Below are 21126 nucleotides of genomic sequence, written 5' to 3'. Positions count from 1 at the left end.
ATGTTGACATATTATGTCTTTTTATAAGTGGACTGACTTCGCAGGATAACGTATCTCGCCATGCGGACATAATAAGCTTATTTAGTCGACATGGCAAAATAAAGTATCTCGCCATGTCGTCAAGTCGATGTCATTTTAGAGGCTCCGTGTGGCGTCAAGAGGGCATATTTCCGGGGGGAGGTAACAATCCCCGACGATAAAAATATGGAGATAATATTTTCCTTGAAGTAGATGTCAGGGGGCGATTTGTCCTGTGGGTCATCGTTATAGAACCCCATGGACTCGTAACAATGACCTTTTGACCTCTTGATGACATGGATTTCACTATGTTGTCCTGATCATAATTTTACACACACTGCGGTCTATCGGACCCGCGGTCTATCGGGCCCGCGGTCTATCGGACCCGCAGTCTATCGGACCCGCGGTCTAACGGACCCGCGGTTTATCGGACCCGCGGTCTATCGGGCTGTAACCATCCAAAACAATTTCAAACACAAATAGATAATACATATCTATAAATAATGTTTACTTGCTCTCAATGAATATTCAGGTATTATTTTTAAATGAGGCGTTAATTGAAAAATATATAGGCCTAAGTACATTTGATACGATTTTTATAATTGAGAAGTCAATCGAAACAATCTCCCAAATAAATCAAGTAAATCAAAATAAAATCTCCTGAAACAAATCGAGAAATAAGTACAAAATGATAAATTCTACTTATATACATTAAGTATTAAATACTAATTCAGATTTTTATTGTTATTTATTTTTTACAGTGCAGGGTCCATTTTTTTTTGGATGGTTATATTTACTGGATTGTTACAATGTAGTCAATTTCAAGGGCTAGATCTAGTCCCCGGGGGGGGGGGCACTTACATTGACGAGTGCATACCATGCGCGACCAATAAAACACGTAAAAAGGATGTCCTTTTCACGATAGGGCACGTTACGTACGTAACGTAATAAGGGTGTCAAAAACGCAAAAATAATGAAAAAAGGGTATCTATTTCGCTAGGAAAATTACGTGTTTAGGGTCGAATTTGCGGGGATGATAAAACAAAATTAAAATGTTTTATAAAGGATGTCCTTTTTGTCCCAACACTTCGTGTTTAGAGTCCGATTTGCGCGAGGTGTAGAAGGTGGGGTCGTACTAAACCAAATAAGGTACAAAAGCCGACGACCGAAGGACCCGTAACAATAAAACATTCCTGTACTTGTTTAGGGGTTCATTTCAGGGATTATTTGCCAATAGTATCGTTTTGTTTCCAATACTTGTTAAGGGTAGGGTTTCACTCGCCAATACTTGTTAAGGGGTGCATTTTCAGAATATGGAAATTACGTGTTTAGGGTGCTTTTCGAGACCCCATGGTCGCGCATGGTATCCACTCGTGAATGGAAGTGGCCCCCCCGGGATCTAGTCAAAACTATATTTTAACTTACGCTCATGGCCTTTGTGTTCGCACAAATGCACCTCTGACTATATTGCAATATGTAAATTCCGGAATTCCAGGGCGCGCAAGTCGATTGGTTGGAAAGTTGCACCACTTGTAATCGGGGGTTGCAGTGCAGTGACCAGTGTGATGATGTTGGATTGGATATCATTTTTTCCCGAAATTTTGTGTTTTTTGTAACATGCGTTTGTCCGTCTTTATGGCAAATACATGTAAATTGTAAGTAACAGATCGCGAGAGAAAGTGTCAACGATGCGAATGATAATGTCTATATGCCGGGAGATTATTCTTCACTCAAAGATGAAGCCCTATATCGGGCGCCACGTGCGCAGCATTATCATTCTGCCTTGGTCATGTACGTTTTCACTGAAATGTATAGGTCAGACCGTATATTTGTATTTAATGTAAACTAACTTTTACACTTTCTAGTAGATTCAGAGGCATATTATCCAGGGCGCCCCAACTAAGTTTCGCCGAGGCAATCATTCCAACGAATTATCAAGGAGCAAAATTGTATATTCTCAATCACCAGTCGACCCCACTCCGCGTTTGCTGTATATCAGCGTAAGGAGCGAAGATTTTATATGACGGGGGGGGGGGGGGGAATAAAAATACTTTCGTGCTGGGGAAAAACGTCCCGAGGACACATTGTGTATTGTTAAAAAGTAGAAATTGTGACATTAACCCCCCCCCCCCCTTACCCCATTTTTAATGTTTGATAATCTATAGGTTTGCTGATTACAATATATCTTTAAAAAAAAATTGCCAGCAAAATCGAAAAAAAAAATAGTTTTAAAAATCTAGGGGGGGGGGCGACCTCCCCCGAAATATTTGAGGGAGAACACGTCCCCCGCCCCCCCGATCGCTGCCGATGATATGCGCGTAAACCCAAATCCATCTGACCAAGGAGGTTGGTGGAAGACAGATTTCCTCCTCCCTGATGTAAGTGCTTCGTAAAAATTGATTATCTTATGTTAAAATAAATATAAATACAATTTCATCCTGGCTGGTCACCTGGTCATAAGTTAAGATGGCAACGCGATGAGAGACTTTGAACGTAAACAATAAAAATGATGAGAATCCCCTTAAGAAGCATTATATTACTTTGAGGTTGTGCAGAATGACTGGATTATTGAAGATGATTTGAAAATAATACGAGGGAAAAGGTTGATTACCCGGGGGGGGGGGGGGCACTCAGTATATAATGCATAGTGGGTATGTGCCGCGGAGGGGACCCCCATTTTCACACTCAAATTTCCGTTCCAAGGCATAGCATTTTTGCCTTGTTGAGAAAAAGAACAAAGAAAGCCGCTCCAAGGCATAGCATTTTCTTCTTATCGAGAAAAAAGAAGAGAGAAATCCGCCGGGGTTGATTACCAGAAGATGATGTCGTTTTTTTCTGTAGTTTGTAACAATTTACTGTGCATTTTGGGGGAAAAAGAACAAAATTTTATGCATGTTGCCATACGACTAAACAATTCTCGTTTGAAACACACAATGTAAATACACAAATGACAATAAACAGAATGGATTATTCGGAACTTATCGATTACAAGTCTCAGTTTCGTATCATTTAAATTTGACGTTTCAATCACACGATGCAAGCAAGTGAAGAGCCTTTGCCAAATGTATGTTTTGAATGACCGCTTATCATTTTTATACGGTGTGTGACTGGAAACCAGCTCCTAAATGAGTCAGTATGTGTCTTTTATACATGAAGTTACAGTGATTCGGCATTTTTCTTCTAAAGGTGCTCTCAAAATACGACTTTTGGACATGATTTTTTGAAAAAGTCCTTGCCGTGGGAGGGGGGTGGCTCCCACATCCTCCCCCGCTCGGTCGCTTCGCTCCCTCGCCGCCGGCGCCCCCCCCCTATTTCAAAATCCTGGATCCGCCCCTGCATGCCACTGATCTGTCCACTAGTGGTCAGATCAGTGGTCCATGCTGAGCGGCACTGATTGATGGTTTTGGTTTCATGGGTCGATGTACATGAACCGAAGCCAACCGACGTAATTGTGAGATGGACGAGTTAGCGTGTACAAATTGATATTTTTTTTGAACGGTAATCCGATTAGACTGTAAGTCCAAAAGATTATCATTCAGATATATGATTTTTCATGAATAGCAGTATTTTTGCGAAAAATCTTCATATAGTTATCATTTTAACGTTGTAAATAAACAAAATATACGATTAGCCAGAAGAAGGCGCTTTGACCAATCAGCTTCTGTTCGTATTCATCACTCGATTTTCGCAGCTTGCTGCACCCTTCACGGAACCAACTGCTACTCCCACAAAGCAAGTCAAAATATGACAACAAAATGAGTAACGTGCTCATTTTTTCGAATCATACTGCTACCGTTAGACAGATTTCTTTTGTAAAACTGACAGAATGTTACACCAAACTTCCCTGAAATCATGAAATAACTGAAAATCTAAGACATAAATGGTGACATACAACTCTACGGAAAGCGCGAGGAAAAAAGTCATGTGACCAACGTTAACCAATGGGGTAAATGGATTTCTTAGCATATAAAAGATTTTTCTGCTGATCCGCCATTGCTGTCGCTCGGAAAGCTCAGTGGTGTGATTTTGAATCTTGACCGTGGAATGGACACCAAGAGCCATCCGGCGCTGCAGGGCTGTCAGCAGCAAGTAGAGATTTCTTCTTGAGGGTATAAAGCTAATATTTTTGCCTTTTGACCTTGCAATATATGTAAAATTAATGAAAGTAAATTAGAAATAATGGTCGTACATGTACGTCTATGTCTATTGTAATGTACACGAAATACGTAGGTGGTGCACCTTACAGTTCGACCGGGAGGAGTGATATCGCTATCGAAAAAGGCTTATTTCTACGTTATCTGATAATATTAAGTCATAAAAAATATTTCTATATATGCTTTATATACTAGAGGTACATGAGGTTTATCATTCATGCTAATGTGATGTCGCATATCGCGCCTTAATCAGTCCAAAATGTGGAAAATTTACAAAGTCGATGAGATTTCTGGAACGCTGTGCAGGCGTCGGTACGCGCGCGTGTGTGTCATTGTAATTTGTATGCGATGGGTGAGAAGCATAAGTGATGCACTGTATTTTCAATACTGGTATGTGAAGCGGATGTGTGATAGTACTAATAACCAGTAAAATCTTGGGGAAGATACCGGCAACATATTAAATGTTGGAACTAGTCTAGGGCCTAGATCTATTTTTGTGTTTAGTAATATGGGCATTATCATGATATTGCCAATTATTGGGAACCACCGTCCACTTCAGCAGCGCTTTCCTTTGGCTTTATTCAGTCACACGCATGGTTCCCCGTTTCCACCTCCATTCACTTTGTACACAAGTGCTTGTACACAAATCTACGAGTGGTTCCCAAAACCACGATTTGGCCATAATATGTTGGCAATATGGTTTGACTTTGAGACGTTGAGAAACTGCTTTCAAAAAAACTTGCGCAGTGTTGCATGTCGTACTGCACTGCAGGCAGAGCCAGCTCCAGATGACTTGTCTTGTGTCGTTGTGACACCTTTTTGGTCCTACTCTTTATCAATTAGGCCTACCTAATCTTTGAAGTGTATTTGCTGGATTAGATATGAGTTTTTATCTAATTTTCGTCTCGTGTGGTGAAAGTCTGCAGTCAGTGCAGATAAGAATTCATGTTAGAATTGGATAATGTCATGACGACTCCAATCCTATGCTGCTTGCGCACGTAATGCAGCAAGTCCTACTGGTGAAATAGTCTAGAGTCTACGTCTGTTTCTTCGTAATCAGTTCTACATGGTCTACATCATGTCATCACGTTGGTTGGTTATCTTGCTACTTACACCTCGATCTCCAGCACGTTAATCGACGATTGACAATGTATAGATTTAGATCCTAACCTCTATTTTTTCTATGATATTTTATCTAATTTATGTGTATGAACAGCTGTTTCGGAGTGGGTTTGGATGGGTCAAAGTTATGATAAATTCTATGGATTTTCTTTTTATCCCTTGTTTCTCTTGTTTAAATAACTAAATTTTCCATGCACACTGCGCTTACTCTCCCGCGCCTAGTGCTCGTAATACGCAATAAACTCAATGTGTGCAAGGTGGTCGGTTTCAAAAGAAGTGGTCGATATGTGGTGGACTCGCTATATTTCTTCCATAACGAATGTTACAGAAAGTCAAACTGTAGAAGTTGAGATCTAATGTTGGGTCTAACTGTTCTGCCTAATCTGACAATGTTGCACATGCACAGATGAGTGAATAGGTGTTCTATTTTTTCATATCATTTGAGATTATGTGTAGCTAACTGGCCAAGTATGAGAAAGTCTGTTGCTGTGCATGCATCAATTGCATTACAGCATGTAGATGTAATGGCGTCTTGATGATTCCCATTTTTCCTCAAATATTTTTGGAATCCTTTTGAGTGAAGAGGTTTTCTGTATGAAATATTAAATACAAATATTTTTTGGAGGGAAAGGAAATTGCAGTTTTAACGTACAGTACATGTGTGTTCCTATCTGTCACAATTTCCTAGGAAATTAAAAAAGTTTTTTTTTCTGAAAATTTCTTAGTAATTTGCACTAATGGCAGGTATGCATTAAAAGTCATGCTCTTGCACTCACAGTAATTCATTTTTGGTCCTTGTGTATTTACCTTTTGCTGCGCCTTGTTAAAAATATTGAATAAATTCTGTCACATTGTGTAAACATTTATCTAAAGGAGGGGTTGTTGCAAAATCATTCTCCCTGTTCATTTTTTTTCTAGTAGTTAAAATCTCCATAACTTACTATGGCATTATTTATTCCATTTGTCACAAATAATTTTGCTTAGCAAATAAGATTTCAGTAGTTCTGGATCTAGTTACAAATAACTGTACAGCTTGTATTTTGATAGAATGTTTGAATAAATATCTGGGCTATCAATTGTTTGGTGCATTATTCAATTCAACACAAATATAGTGTGCATTGTGAAATCCCAGCAACTAACACCTGAAACTGCCATTCATATAGTAAATAACACTTCCTGCTTGACATTTTGAAGAACTTAAGAAGTGGACAGCCCATTAACTTTCCAATATCGGCATTCAAAATGGGCATAGATAGATATCATTTTGTATGATGATGTGTAAACAATGTAGGTCTGAATTATTATGGTTTAAATGTCTGTGAAATGAAGATGTTTAATTTCATGATGTTTATTCATGGAGAAATTTATCATTAATCCCTTCAACATATTTTTCTTTTAGATATTATAAGGAAATCGTGCAGAACTGGCAACTTTGTGATGCAGGTGTCCGCCTGCAACCGTCAGGGTACTCGTTTGAGTTAATGGACAGTCAATGTACAACAAAGAAACAAAACTCTCTTTGATGAAAACAGAAATGGTAAGTTTATTGTGTTTATCATGTTTCTTTGGCTTTGGATCTATGGATGTCTACTTCGAGATGAATGGCACTGTGAAAATGGGCACAAAATATATCCAAGGCTAATGAGATTGTCATTCAGACAATGATTTGAATAAATTTGTTTAATTTAAATCACCATATTTTAAGAAATGATGATCTTCAAAGTTACCACTGTTATTGTAAAACATATAAATCCAATATTTCATAAAATGCTAATATGTCTGAGTCACTTTACAAAGCGATGTTCACATTTTTTTTTCCAGAACGACATGGCCTCACCTACAGGTCAAACCAAAAGTAGGCAGCCGGGAAGGCAGACAAACCAATTGCAATATCTTCAAAAAGTAGTGATGAAAGCACTATGGAAACACCAATTTGCCTGGCCCTTTCATCACCCTGTCGACCCGGTCAAGCTTGCTCTACCAGTAAGTGTCCTAGTTTAGATTATTTTTTTTTCCTGGATTCTCACAAGCTTTGAGTGTCCAAATTATCACTGACATGACATGTACATGCCATGTCTTAAGAAAATAAAATTGGTGGAGGGATGGGTTACTTGTTTAGCTCAAAGTCCAAATTATCTTTATTGTATTACTGTGTACATTTTTTTTCTTCATATTTTGGAGGGGGAAGAGGCACATTCAGAGCCCCTGTACAATTTTTCTAACACATTTAATTTGTAATTTGATTTGGGACATGTTTCTGATGTCAAACACATCAATGTAGGAGGCTTTTTTTCTTCTTGGGGCCTCATTTCACAACCCAGTGCATAATAAATCTGCAACATTGGATAATCTTTAACATTGTGAATGGAGATTTTCCAAGCCTCTTTTTTCCAGGGTAATAGAGTAATGCAATATCCTGAGTGGTCTTCATGATTTTTGCATAAAATCTTTGCTTTTGAAATACTAAAACCATGGCATGCTGAGAATAACCAAAGGCTCAAAGATAAACTTGATTGAAAGGTTTACATTGAAGTAAATGATTGTAAACTCTGTTATGAAAATTGATAAATATCCTGGTGTTACAGCAAGCATATGAAATGTTATTTTTGATAAATGGCATAGGAAATGGCATTATATAGAGTTGTATTTTGACACCACTTTCCAATATGTTGTTTGAATTAATAGGATTACTTCAATATAATCAAGACTCCTATGGATCTTGGTACAATCAAGAAACGTTTGGAGAGCATCTACTACCACAGTGCAAAAGAATGCATCTCAGATTTCAACCTCATGTTCACTAATTGCTATGTATATAATAAACCAGGAGAGGTAAGCATAACTGGATATTTTTTTATTCATGTTTTATCAAATTATTGGTATGTCTCCTACAAGGTAAGCAGTATACACATTGATAATTGTAATGATATTAGTCAAGTTCATGCAATTATCTCATTTTGATGTAACTTTTGTAAAGTACCCACATTCATTGTTAAAGGTCAGGTCCATCACAGGAAAATATTGATTTGAATAAATCAAACTAGCATAACGCTGAAAATTTCATCAAAATCAGATGTAAAATAAGTTATGGAACTTAAGTATCGATTATTTTTCACTATACAGTAATGTGCACAACTCAGTGACTTGCAAATGAGCCAGTCGATGATGTCTATCACTCACCATTTCTTCTGTTTTTTATTGTTTGAATTATACAATTTTTCATTTTTTACAGATCTGACAATAAGGACCAAATTGATAGAACCACATAGTATTAAACAAAGCTATCTACACATGTTCAGGGAGGAATTAATCAGTTTCACTTGACAATGATGAGAAAATTATAATATTTCATATAATAAAATACCAAAGAAATAGTGAGTGGATGATGTCATCAGTCTCCTCATTTGCATACCAACCAGGATGTGAATAGAACTGTTTTGTGAAATTGAGCAAACCTTTAAAATGTCATAACTTTATTATTTTAAATCGATTTTGATGAAATTTTCAGTACTATGCTTTTTGGATTTTTCTCTTTTTATTCAAGTCAACTTTTTGTTGGGGTGGATTGTTCTTAAATCATAGAAACATTCCACAAGTTCTCTCCTAAACTTGTGTAAAAATAATGCAGATTTATATTTCAACACGAAGATCAACCCTGTATTATATAAAAATTTGGTGAAATACACATATATGCCAATTATTTTGTAAAGCCTGAATTCCATCCCGTACTTGTGCAATATTTTCTCTTTTCTGTTGATAGAATAACTCATGATATTTGGCTGCACGTAAGATCAGTTATCAATTCTATCCAACATCGCCAAATGAAATAAAACATAATTAACTAGTTTATTCTACTAATGACTTCTCATTTCAAAAGGATGTTGTTCTTATGGCACAAGCCCTTGAGAAGCTCTTTCTTACCAAGGTTGCCCAAATGCCACAGGAGGAGATTGAGCTGACCGTTGTGAAGCCAGGGATGGGAGATGATATATCAGGGCCGGGCAGAAAAGGAAGGAAAGGAAGAGGAGGAGGAAGGGGGATAAGTGCAAACTCAAGTAAGTACATACATCTAACTCTACTTGTTCATTTTTTGTCTCACCTGCGAAGCAGAGTGAGACTATAGGCGCCGCTTTTCCGACGGCGGCGGCGGCGTCAACATCAAATCTTAACCTGAGGTTAAGTTTTTGAAATGACATCATAACTTAGAAAGTATATGGACCTAGTTCATGAAACTTGGCCATAAGGTTAATCAAGTATTACTGAACATCCTATTAAAGTTTCATGTCACATGACCAAGGTCAAAGGTCATTTAGGGTCAATGAACTTAGACCATGTTGGAGGAATCAACATTGAAATCTTAACCTGAGGTTAAGTTTTTGAAATGTCATCATAACTTAGAAAATATATGGACCTAGTTCATGAAACTTGGACATAAGGTTAATCAAGTATCACTGAACATCCTGCATGAGTTTCACGTCACATGACCAAGGTCAAAGGTCATTTAGGGTCAATGAACTTTGGCCGAATTGGGGATATCTGTTGAATTCCCATCATAACTTTGAAAGTTTATGGATCTGATTCATGAAACTTGGACATAATAGTAATTAAGCATCACTGAATATTTTGTGCAAGTTTCAGGTCTCATGATTAAGGTCAAAGGTCATTTAGGGTCAATGAACTTTGGCCAAATCGGGGGTATCTGTTGAATTACCATCATAACTTTGAAAGTTTATTAGTCTAGTTCATTAAACTTGGACATATGAGTAATCAAATATCACTGAACATCCTGTGTGCGTTTCAGGTCACATGACCAAGGTCAAAGGTCAATGAACTTTGGCCGAAGTGGGTGTATCAGTTGAATTACCATCAAAACTTTGAAAGTTTATGGATCTGATTCATGAAACTTGTACATAAGAGTAATCAAGTATCACTGAACATCCTGTGCGAGTTTCAGGTCACATGATCAAGGTCAAAGGTCATGTAAGGTCAATGAACTTTGGCCATGTTGGTGTTTTTTGTTGAATAACCATCATATCTCTGTAAGTTTATTGGTCTAGTTCATAAAAAGTGGACATAAGAGTAACCATGTATCACTGAACATCTTGTGCGAGTTAGAGTAGTATTCAAAGTCAGCACTGCTGCTATATTGAACCGCGTGATGCAGGTGAGACGGCCAGCGGCATTCCACTTGTTTTACCCATACACTGAATTTGGGTTGAATATAAACTCTGGTCTAGAGTTGTGGCTTCACTATGGATAGCTAATTTTGACACGAAGATTTCTGAACAGTACAGAATATCCTCATTTTGACATTCTATCCTTTTTATAAATGCAGCATGTGAATTTTCCTTTATAAATGAAGCATGATAGCGAACACAATATAAACAATATTCTGATATTTTAGGCTTCCATGGTTGTTGCAGTTAGACTGGACTTCAGAATATGAGTCATTTCTCTGTAATTCATACCTCGACGGGCAAGAGGCCGAGTCCTGACTTTTTGTTTGGACAGTGAAAGCGTGCTTAAATCAGTTGAGGTTATAGAAATTGCCACTCCATGTTAATCCCAACCTTCCTGAACGAGTGGAATGAGTTGATTCATGCCATGGAGACATTCAAATTTGTGACCAATGTGTTTGTACAAGGAGGCATTGTCTGTCAACAGGCGACCGGCACAAGCAAAGTCTCGCCAGATTTGTGGCAGAGTATATTCAGAGATGATGTGAAATATAAACATTTTTAAGAGATGACTGTTAAATACAATATTATGGTTAGTTTATATAATGTCCACGACAGTTAGAGCACTTTGGATTGATGATGACTTTGCCCAGTATCCTGAACTAAGAAACTCGTGTAACTTCTTCCCAGTCTTTCAAAAAAATATTGCATGTAACTCTACTCGTATGTTTCATTCATCAGGGTTAGGTATTCAAAATGCCACGCCTCAACCATCGGTACTCAATGCAACGCCAAAACAGCTCCTAGGGCAGCCACCGGCAAAGAATGCGTATGTTGCTCCCCTTGCCATGAAGTCACCTACAGCAACACAACCATCAACAGAACTTCCTGTCTTACCCCCTGGAGCAGCAAGTACACAGTTGACCGCTGCAGCCATGTCAACATCACCTTTGGTTTCCTCACCGCCTCCTTCATCAACTCCAGTGGAACCAGTGAAGCAGAACTCTCTTCCAGGACCTCCGAAAGTAAGGTCGCCCGCTAAGGTGACTTGAAAAACTAGCTAAGATTAATACATTTTATGGAAAATTTGAAAGGGAGATTACTATCATTTTGTTGAATTCAAGGAGATTGCTCCAAAATTTGTCATTTAACTGTTTGAAATAAGAGGAAACAGAAATCTTTCAGACCAGGGGTTTGGAGTCATATTTTGAGATTTGGGAGGAGGGGAATGGATGGGGGTTGGGCATATTGAAGCAGCTAATGGGTTTCATTTGTGCTTCCAAACAAACTTTGCTTGGCTTGCTGATCTTAATTCTTATTCTTCAATTGCATTTTGGTGTCAACAGACGAAAGGAGCAAGAGGAGTGAAGAGGAAAGCAGACACAACCACACCAACAACAGTAGTAGAACCCCCTGAACCTATCATGGCACCCAGTGCAGACTACCATTTAGCCCAGGCCAAGCCAGCTAAGATCCCAGGAAGGAGAGAGAGCAGTAGGAGAAACATCAAACCTCCCAATAGGGAACTACCAGAGTCTGATCAACACCAGAAAGGAAAGAAGGGCAAACTCACAGCCCAGCTCAAGTACTGCTATGGTGTCATCAAAGAACTCATGTCAAAAAAGCACTCAGTAAGGATGACATTCTTCACTTTGTGTTTAGACTATGTTGGCAGTATTATCATACAGAGATGACAGGGCTTTTGCTCGATTTCAATCCATGAAAACTTGCTTTTTGTGCTGTAGATTGTACAGCACATACATGGCTTTAATGTGTTCCAGCTTCTTTTGGGCTCAGTGAGTAATACTGACTGGCATCATTTGTTTCATTTAAAAATAATTTCTGCTTACAGATATTTTAGTCAGTGATGTACATATTCAGCGTTTGAAGTCGTGATACCGACACTGCTTCCATGGGTAGCAAGTGCAAAAAAAAGAGTACTCTACTGAAAGTTGTTGGTATACTGACTCAAATTTTAGTGGAATCCTTGAGGGAATGGCAATCATCATTTCTGACAAATTGACAATTCTCATAAAATGGTACACAGTCCTCAGGAGTGGGCATTTTCTAGAAAGTTGACAAAAAGAAAGGGAATGCAAAAATCCAGTTAACCCTATCTAGTACATTTGATCAGGATCCTACAGTGTCTGTGGGGCCGTATGTTAATTGATTAGAGCAAATGTTTTATTTCATGCATAATAGCATAATTCATTAAATAAAAAATCTTGTTGTTTAACCCTAAGAAGACTGGAGGGGGGGGGGGCTGATTCAGCCCCCATCACAATTTTTGTCTCACCTGCGAAGCAGAGTGAGACTATAGGCGCCGCTTTTCCGACGGCGGCGGCGGCGTCAACATCAAATCTTAACCTGAGGTTAAGTTTTTGAAATGATGTCATAACTTAGAAAGTATATGGACCTAGTTAATAAAACTTGGCCATAAGGTTAATCAAGTATTACTGAACATCCTAGTAGAGTTTCATGTCACATGACCAAGGTCAAAGGTCATTTAGGGTCAATGAACTTAGACCATGTTGGAGGGATCAACATCGAAATCTTAACCTGAGGTTAAGTTTTTGAAATGTCATCATAACTTAGAAAATATATGGACCTAGTTCATGAAACTTGGACATAAGGTTAATCAAGTATCACTGAACATCCTGCACGAGTTTCACGTCACATGACCAAGGTCAAAGGTCATTTAGGGTCAATGAACTTTGGCCGAATTGCGGATATCTGTTGAATTCCCATCATAACTTTGAAAGTTTATGGATCTGATTCATGAAACTTGGACATAATAGTAATCAAGCATCACTGAACATTTTGTGCAAGTTTCAGGTCTCATGATTAAGGTCAAAGGTCATTTAGGGTCAATGAACTTTGGCCGAATTGGGGGTATCTGTTGAATTACCATCATAACTTTGAAAGTTTATTGGTCTAGTTCATTAAACTTGGATATTATAGTAATCAAGTATCTCTGAACATCCTGTGCACGTTTCAGGTCACATGACCAAGGTCAAAGGTCAATGAACTTTGGCCGAACTGGGTGTATCTGTTGAATTACCATCATAACTTTGAAAGTTTATGGATCTGATTCATGAAACTTGTACATAAGAGTAATCAAGTATCACTGAACATCCTGTGCGAGTTTCAGGTCACATGATCAAGGTCACAGGTCATGTAAGGTCAATGAACTTTGGCCATGTTAGGGTTTTTTGTTGAATAACCATCATATCTCTGTAAGTTTATTGGTCTAGTTCATAAAAAGTGGACATAAGAGTAACCATGTATCACTGAACATCTTGTGCGAGTTAGAGTAGTATTCAAAGTCAGCACTGCTGCTATATTGAACTGCGTGGTGCAGGTGAGACGGCCAGAGGCATTCCACTTGTTTGCGATAAATCCGCCGCTCGAAATTTTTTGACCCTGTCGCTTGCTGACTTTTTAATTTCAAGTCTCGCGCAACTTTTGAGACCAAAATTGTGACCCCCAGGTGCTCGGTTCCGAAATTACACAACATTTCGTAAGTGCATGCAGACCCAAAATTACTCAAAAACGTGAATTTGTGTACAAATCCAATGCAAATAGTGGTTTTTGCCAATTCCATAAAATGTATAATTTTTCCTTCTACTGCTTAAAATCAATTAATATTATCTTGTTTATGGTCAATATAAAGTCCCAGACAATTTCCATTAAAAAACATTAAAAAACAAAAAGTGAAAAACAAAGAAATACGTAAGAAATTTAGAAAACAATATATATAACACATAAGAAAATAAATGTGATGTTTAAATTTTTGAGAAATAAATTTGATCAGATGCCTATCTAGAGTATGTGAGACAAAAATTAGCATTTTAGGGGCATTATTTTATTAATTAGAGCAAACTTAAGATTTTACACATGAATTAGCATAATTAATGAGCAATGAAATTTTTCGCAGAATTTGATATAATAGTTTTGTAGATAATGCCATGGGTAATGTGCATGCCAATTTTCGTCGCGGTCGACAACCGAGATCTTAGGCGTCAAAATATCCCAGTCTATTTAGGGTTAAAAAAAATTAATTATACAGCCTTGTAGATTTTATTGCACATTACCACAGTGCAAATATTCACGGTGCTCATGCGATCGAAGGCCAAGATCTCGAGGGGGGGGCGGACTCCTCCCCCCGGATGTGAGAGGGTCCAAATAACCCGGCTCTTTTAGTGTTAAAGAAAAATTATCAAAGTAAGCCTATAGACACATTTGTGAATGTGGTTTGCTTTCTTATAGGCTGGAATGTGCAATGGTTTTGGGGGTATTTTAACCCTATCTAGGCCGGGGTATTCTAGGAGATCATATGGCAGTAATTTGTCTTGAAAAATGTAGAGCGGGGGGACGGAAACCACCCCCCCCCCCCCCCCCCGGCCTTCTAGGGTTAACCCTATCTAGGCCAAGATATTTTTGGAGTCCATGGGGGGGGCTCTCAGGCCCCCCATATGCCCCATATGAACTTACAAAATGTTGCGTAATTATGGAATCGCATACCCGGTATTGAAAATTTGTCTCAAAAGTTGTGCAAGACTTCAATTTGCATGGCAAAAATATTGCGTGAAATATGGGTTAAGAATAACTGGTGAACCTTTCTTACAAGCTAAATAATCACCAAAGAAGATTTAATGGTGATTATAATTTACCACAAGATAGGATCACCTGTCGTTCTTTAAGTCATGCTTAATGTACGAACAGCTTCATGAATCAGCCCCTAGATATGCATCATTAATTTCAATGATGCAGGTCAAGGGGAATCCCCAGATATGAAATAATAAGAGGTATGTGACCTTTGGTAAATGATATATCCCTGTATTTTTTTCAGGCATATGCATGGCCATTCTTCAAGCCAGTTGATGCAGAAGTACTAGGATTACATGACTATCATGAGATCATCAAGACTCCTATGGACATGGGCACAGTAAAGGTAAAGATAATATCCACTGCAGAGGTGCAGACCAACTTTCTGTTAGGACTTTCAGGGAAGGCTTTGTGTGCTTGATTGTAATATTGTGCCTTACAAGTAGGCGTAAAGCTATACAAAGTTTCTTTGCCTCTCGGTGTCTATGGTTTCATGTGCTGAGCATAAAAGGATGTATATGGCAAGTTCAACTTGTTCATCAAGCTTGCAGTAAAAAAAAAAGAAAACTGCATCTTTGCAATAGTCTCTTTTTAACTTGTTTTCTCAAAATCTTTAGGTATTACATTTTATCAATTCAAATAATCCTTGTGTATATGGAAGGTTTGCAGAATGTGAACAATGATTACATTATACCTCGACGGGCAAGAGGCCGAGTCCTGACTTTCTGTTTGGACAGTGAAAGCATGCTTAAATCAGTTGAGGTTATAGAAATTGCCACTCCATGTTAATCCCAACCTTCCTGAACAAGTGGAATGAGTTGATTCATGCCATGGAGACAGTCTTAAAAATTAAATTCTAAACATTTGTTTTTACTCTGGTTTATTTAAGGTCTATTTTCATGTTATTAACCCAAGTTAACTACAAAAACCTGTTGAGTTGGATTTTTTTTCCCTTCATGGTTTTGTGTGGGTTTTTCAGATGAATTTGAACATTGTTGCTTAAAGTGATTGGTTAACATTGGTTTGACTTAAAAAAATCTGAGCTAGAAGGTGACACTTGTCACCTGTGTCTGTGATATGTTACAAAAATGAAGCCCAGAAAAAATTCCGTTCGAAAATCATTATTTAGTGCTTCAAAAATTGAAATATAAAGTGCGGAAACACCATTTTGATTTCATTCCATACACTTATGTGTAGTATTTAGGCGTCTATAAGACACCTATTTACAAAATCGGGGTTTGCCTTGTAGTTTTAGCTTTTCATTCTCAATAATGGTTGTTTTCAGGGTTTATTAGTTCTAATACATGCACTTGTGCACATGTTTCATCTTGGTTTGAGAATTTTTTAAATCAGCTGCTCACAAAGTTAAACAATACCTTTAATATTGCATCACTATTTGAGTAGAATGATTCCTTATTCAGGGCTTGAATTGATCAAAGGCCATTGTTATACATGAAGATATCTCTATATTCCTCTCATTGGCCTAAACAATATTTATGCAGTATCAGTCTCTTCAGATTTGTTTTGTAATATATAATTGAGCTTATAGAAAATGATCTGTCTGTTTATTGTGTTCAAATTAAGAATATATTTGACTCTAGTTCCCTGTTCCTCCCCCACCCCATAGAAAAAGTGTTGTTAAAGTAGAGTAGACTATGTATTTATTTTTTGAAGAAAATGTTTGAAGACCATGTTCTGCATGCCAGTCAGCCTGTGATGAATATTGAATCCATCATTTGTTGTATCTCCCCAAAGGTAAAGCTAGAAAACCGGGACTACAAGACCGCCAATGATTTTGCTGCAGACGTCAGGCTGATATTTACAAATTGCTACAAGTACAACCCTCCGGATCATGATGTTGTCGGAATGGCTCGAAAGTTGCAAGTAGGTGGCCATTACTATTCATTTTTTTGTTTGTTTATTTTTATAACTTACATGTACTCAATGGTGAAGAATGATGAATACTTCAGAAAGTTTTTCATAACTTCTGTGTGTCTCAGCACACACCATATATTGGGCTATAAATGTGATAACCCAAATTTTCTCTGTTATGTAAATGTAGTGTATATTTGTAACCCCAATCAAATTTTGAAAAATATTCAAAAAAAAATATTCAAAAAATTCTTTCCAGATGCTTGGTAACTAAAAATTAAAACTACAAAGATCAAACATTAACTCAAATCATATTATGTGCCTAAGTAAGGATCACTGGTTTTGCCCAAGAGAACATTATATAGAAGACATTGAGATAATATTATAGCTAATCTTTGTCAATGTATATATATTTTTTTTCCAGAATGTATTTGAAGTCAAGTTTGCCAAAATGCCTGATGAACCATTGGACCCATCAGAAGCAGATAGTGACAGTGGAGGCAAGGATGATATGATGAAAGGGATGGATAGTGCTTCAGATATTTCTGCTTCAAATAGCAGTTCAGAATCAGAAGACAGTGAAGAAGAGAGGGAAAAGAGATTGTCAGAGTTACAAGAGCAGGTGTGTAATGGTGTAAAACACTGTAAGAAAAAAATTAAAATAGAGCCTATGGCCCGAGATGCACGTACGTCCAAAGTGGACTGAGGCCGGCCCTGGAGGCGCCTCGACATGTGTATATGCTCACTAATTTTGTGTGCTGGGCTAATCCGAGTCTACCTTAACAGTCAGCTAACATCTGTTTATGAATGTTAAAAAAAACATGCAATTAACATCAATACTTCAATCATTCATATCATGTTGTGCTCTGAAACATATGGCTCTATAGTTATGAAAAGCCTTGATCACGTCAACAACTATAGAGCTCAAAAAAAAATGAGAATTGACTTGATTCGATTGATTGTCTGTGATGTGAATGTTTTAAATACAATCTTAGATACTTCCTTGATAATGGTTGTGTATTCTCTGACTTGTCTTTCCATATTCAGCTCAAGGCAGTCCATGAACAGCTTGCAGCATTGTCATCACAAGCACATCGGAAAAAGAAGAAAAAGGACAAAGACAAAACCAAAAAGAAAGATCGAAAGGACGTTGAAAAGGAGAAAGAAGAACTTGAAAAAGCTAAAGAACTTGAAAAACAAAGAGAAAAGGAAATGGAAGAGATCAAGGAGAAAGAAAGAAAACTTTTGGAAGAGAAAGCAAGAGATGAAGAGAGGTCAAAATCAGCGTCAAAAAGACCGAGGAAGCCTCCAAAGACGATAGAAGACAAGGCCAAACCCAAGAAAACAAAGTAAGTCTTTTTTTTTTATCTTAGCTATCAGCTTATGATACAGCTGTGTGTAAACAGGGATGCTTGTACTCAGTCATTGAACTCAAGGCTTCACAGGAGAAGCTTTGAAGAATATAAACATCTTATGTAAAACCCATTGGCATAGCTGTTCAAAAATATACAGGTATGTGTGTTATTGTACATTTGATTGTGACTCTACTAACAACGTAACTCTCAATCACACAGATGCAAAGCTCACCAAGTGGTGGCAGAGTTTCAACATCATAAATGCAGTTAAATGCTTTGATTGGAATGATATATACATTTTGTTTTGAAAAAACTGGTGATGGGGCAACACCTTTTTGTAATGTTTTTCAGTAGACCGAGGAAGAATGCAAAGAGCAACGAAGAGAAGCCTAAACCCAAGAGAACAAAGTGAGTTACCCGGCTTATGTGGGCTGCTTGCTCAATTATCCTTGTAGAGTAGCCTACATAGTTGTACTCCTATTCATTCCTTGGTGATTTCATAAATTAGGGGCCAATTTGTGACCTTTTTTTGTTACATTTACATTAGAAATTTTGAGCTATGAGGCCATTCAGATTACCATGAAACTAGCAATATTTCACTCGCTGTCAAATACTGAACAGTATAGGCCCTGTGTGTCAATTCATTATGTCGAAGATAAGACCTCATTCTGGTTTCATGAATGTTTGGATGACCTGTAGTTCAAAATTCCATGGTAATGGGACACCCAAAATTTCACAACTGGTACCAATTTTATGGAATACCCACATCCTTGTATATCCAGGCATATAACTATATCGGGAAAAAGAACATTTGGACTCTCGACTGTGGTATTAGGCTTTCTGTATTGTATGTATTTTCTCAACTGTTTCATTCATGATGTTAATTTCCTCTTGTGAGAATGGATGAAATTGTTTTCTTTGCATGGGGTAGATTCCTTCGCGATTCTCTTTTCATTTGGATTTTTTGCACATTAAATATTTCACCAAATCAACTTTAGTCTGCTCTAAGTAAATGCATCGTGCAATCAAATGCCACTGAAAATTATTAAGAGTGTAATGTTGGGTCTCTAATAAACATTGTATTCACAGCAGAAGTTCTAGACCAAACTTTTATAGCTGTCTATTGATGAAGTAATTATTGCAATATCTCTGCATGCACGTGTCATTAGCAATTTTTGTCATTAATTAGAATGTGATACACATTTGAGTAATGTCATTGGTCAAGGGCTTGGAAGGGGTGGGGGCGCATGTTATCTGCAGTTATATTGGGCTGTATGTTATCAGGGATATTTATTTTATATTTCAAATATTTGAGATCAGTCGACTATTATAGAAAGATTTGTGTTAAAAAACTTGAAAATCAATTGCAAAAAAAGTATTTTTGGTGTGTGTTTGATTGAAATTCTCTGCAATTTGGCCCTGACAATACATTACTCTGCTCAAGAGATGAATGATTGAAAAATACATGTATTGCTGGGTTGCCCTGAGTTTACAGTATGAATCTGTGGTTCTTTTGAGTGTTCTGTGTGTTTCTTTACATATTAACATTCATTTCATGATTGTGCTATACATGTATGTTTGTATGTTCGTTAAGCATGATCGGTGATCAATGCTTATTTCAAATGGTTACAGAGTTTCTCAAATTTTGAAGGCTTTAGAAAGCCTAAATGGTCATTTTGTTCAATGATTTCCCCCCAAAAAAATTACATTTGGTTGCAAGATCAAAATTTAGTGTTTATGTACTCTTTTTTTTTAATCAGTGTGTGAATTTGATCTGTATACTGAGAATTTATGTATATTTCAATAAATTATCTTCAAAATAGAATGAATTCCCTAAGGCATTCTAGCAAGCAGCTTGTAATATATCAAAAATATTCAGTCTTGTTATGTTATACCGGTTGCTGTTTGAATGTAGAATTAGACATCGTTGATAATTGCCAGAGGTACAATATTCAAGAAATTGTGGAGGCTTCCATGAAAATAAGTATGTAATGGCACTTCTACTTTGAATATCGAGCTCTCTCATATATCAGCCAAGAAAAGCAAAGTTAGTTTCTTGCCAAATATTGCGACAAAAAAGTATTTTTATTGAAAAGTTCAATTCCAGGCTCGGGGAACCTTGGGGCTCTTGCATGAAAACTTGTTATCACTGACAAGATGTCATTTTAAGAGTTTCCATTGGTAAAGTTGGACACCTCTACTTCTATAGAAATTAAAAACTGAGGAAAGTGATCAAGTGACAAATGTTGATGAAATGCTATTCAGAATAATATTTCCATTTTCCTTAACCCTATTAAATATATGCTGAACAATGCTGTAGAGACGAGTTAGTATATTTAGGTTGCTATATATTGACAACAAGTGTGTATTTTTTTTTGTCTTTTATATTACAGTAGTAGAAGAGGGGGAGGAAGGAAGAAGAAAGTTCCGACCACAGGGCAGCTAGAGAGTGATGATGAAGACACAGCAAAACCGATGTCATATGATGAGAAGAGGCAGCTTAGTCTTGACATCAACAAATTACCTGGTATTTATTCCTTAGCTTTATTCTTTTAAATGAGAGCATAAGGTGTATTCACTTGCATGGGGGCAGTCTCAAAAAGTTGTTTTAGATGTGATATTTTCCATTAGCTAACTAAGCTTTATATATATCATGTTCCAGTTCTGTGCAAATTCATGTAAATTTACAGTTTTATGAAACACCATCTTGGGAATTAGGTAAGTGCTGAGATGCTATATTGAAGCAAGGTTAGTTGTCTTCATTTGATCCGACAATGTTCATAATGTTATTGCCTCCATGTGATCCATTACTCCTACATA

General features: G+C 37.3%; 1 protein-coding gene across 9 annotated transcripts in view; it reads left to right on the top strand.

The window, feature by feature from the left end:
* Window positions 1–3513: 3513 nt before the first annotated feature.
* Window positions 3514–21126, top strand: part of LOC121428802 (bromodomain-containing protein 3-like) — a 43434-nt gene continuing 25821 nt past the window's right edge. For 2 of the 9 annotated variants that reach the window (XM_041625643.1, XM_041625638.1), the window contains exons 1-13: window positions 3980–4127; window positions 6694–6831; window positions 7116–7277; window positions 7980–8126; window positions 9172–9349; window positions 11213–11514; window positions 11818–12102; window positions 15324–15425; window positions 16835–16963; window positions 17376–17573; window positions 17999–18300; window positions 18658–18714; window positions 20700–20833. In XM_041625643.1, coding sequence (XP_041481577.1) covers window positions 6787–6831; window positions 7116–7277; window positions 7980–8126; window positions 9172–9349; window positions 11213–11514; window positions 11818–12102; window positions 15324–15425; window positions 16835–16963; window positions 17376–17573; window positions 17999–18300; window positions 18658–18714; window positions 20700–20833 — 2041 coding nt within the window. In that variant the 5' untranslated portion in view covers window positions 3980–4127; window positions 6694–6786. The other 7 variants (XM_041625642.1, XM_041625639.1, XM_041625645.1 and 4 more) reach the window with 7 other exon arrangements.

Source organism: Lytechinus variegatus, chromosome 15 (genome assembly GCF_018143015.1).
Source record: "Lytechinus variegatus isolate NC3 chromosome 15, Lvar_3.0, whole genome shotgun sequence".
Lineage (NCBI taxonomy): Eukaryota > Metazoa > Echinodermata > Echinoidea > Temnopleuroida > Toxopneustidae > Lytechinus > Lytechinus variegatus.
The sequence above is the reverse complement of the archived record's forward strand: the minus strand, read 5'-3'. Positions and strand labels throughout refer to the sequence as shown.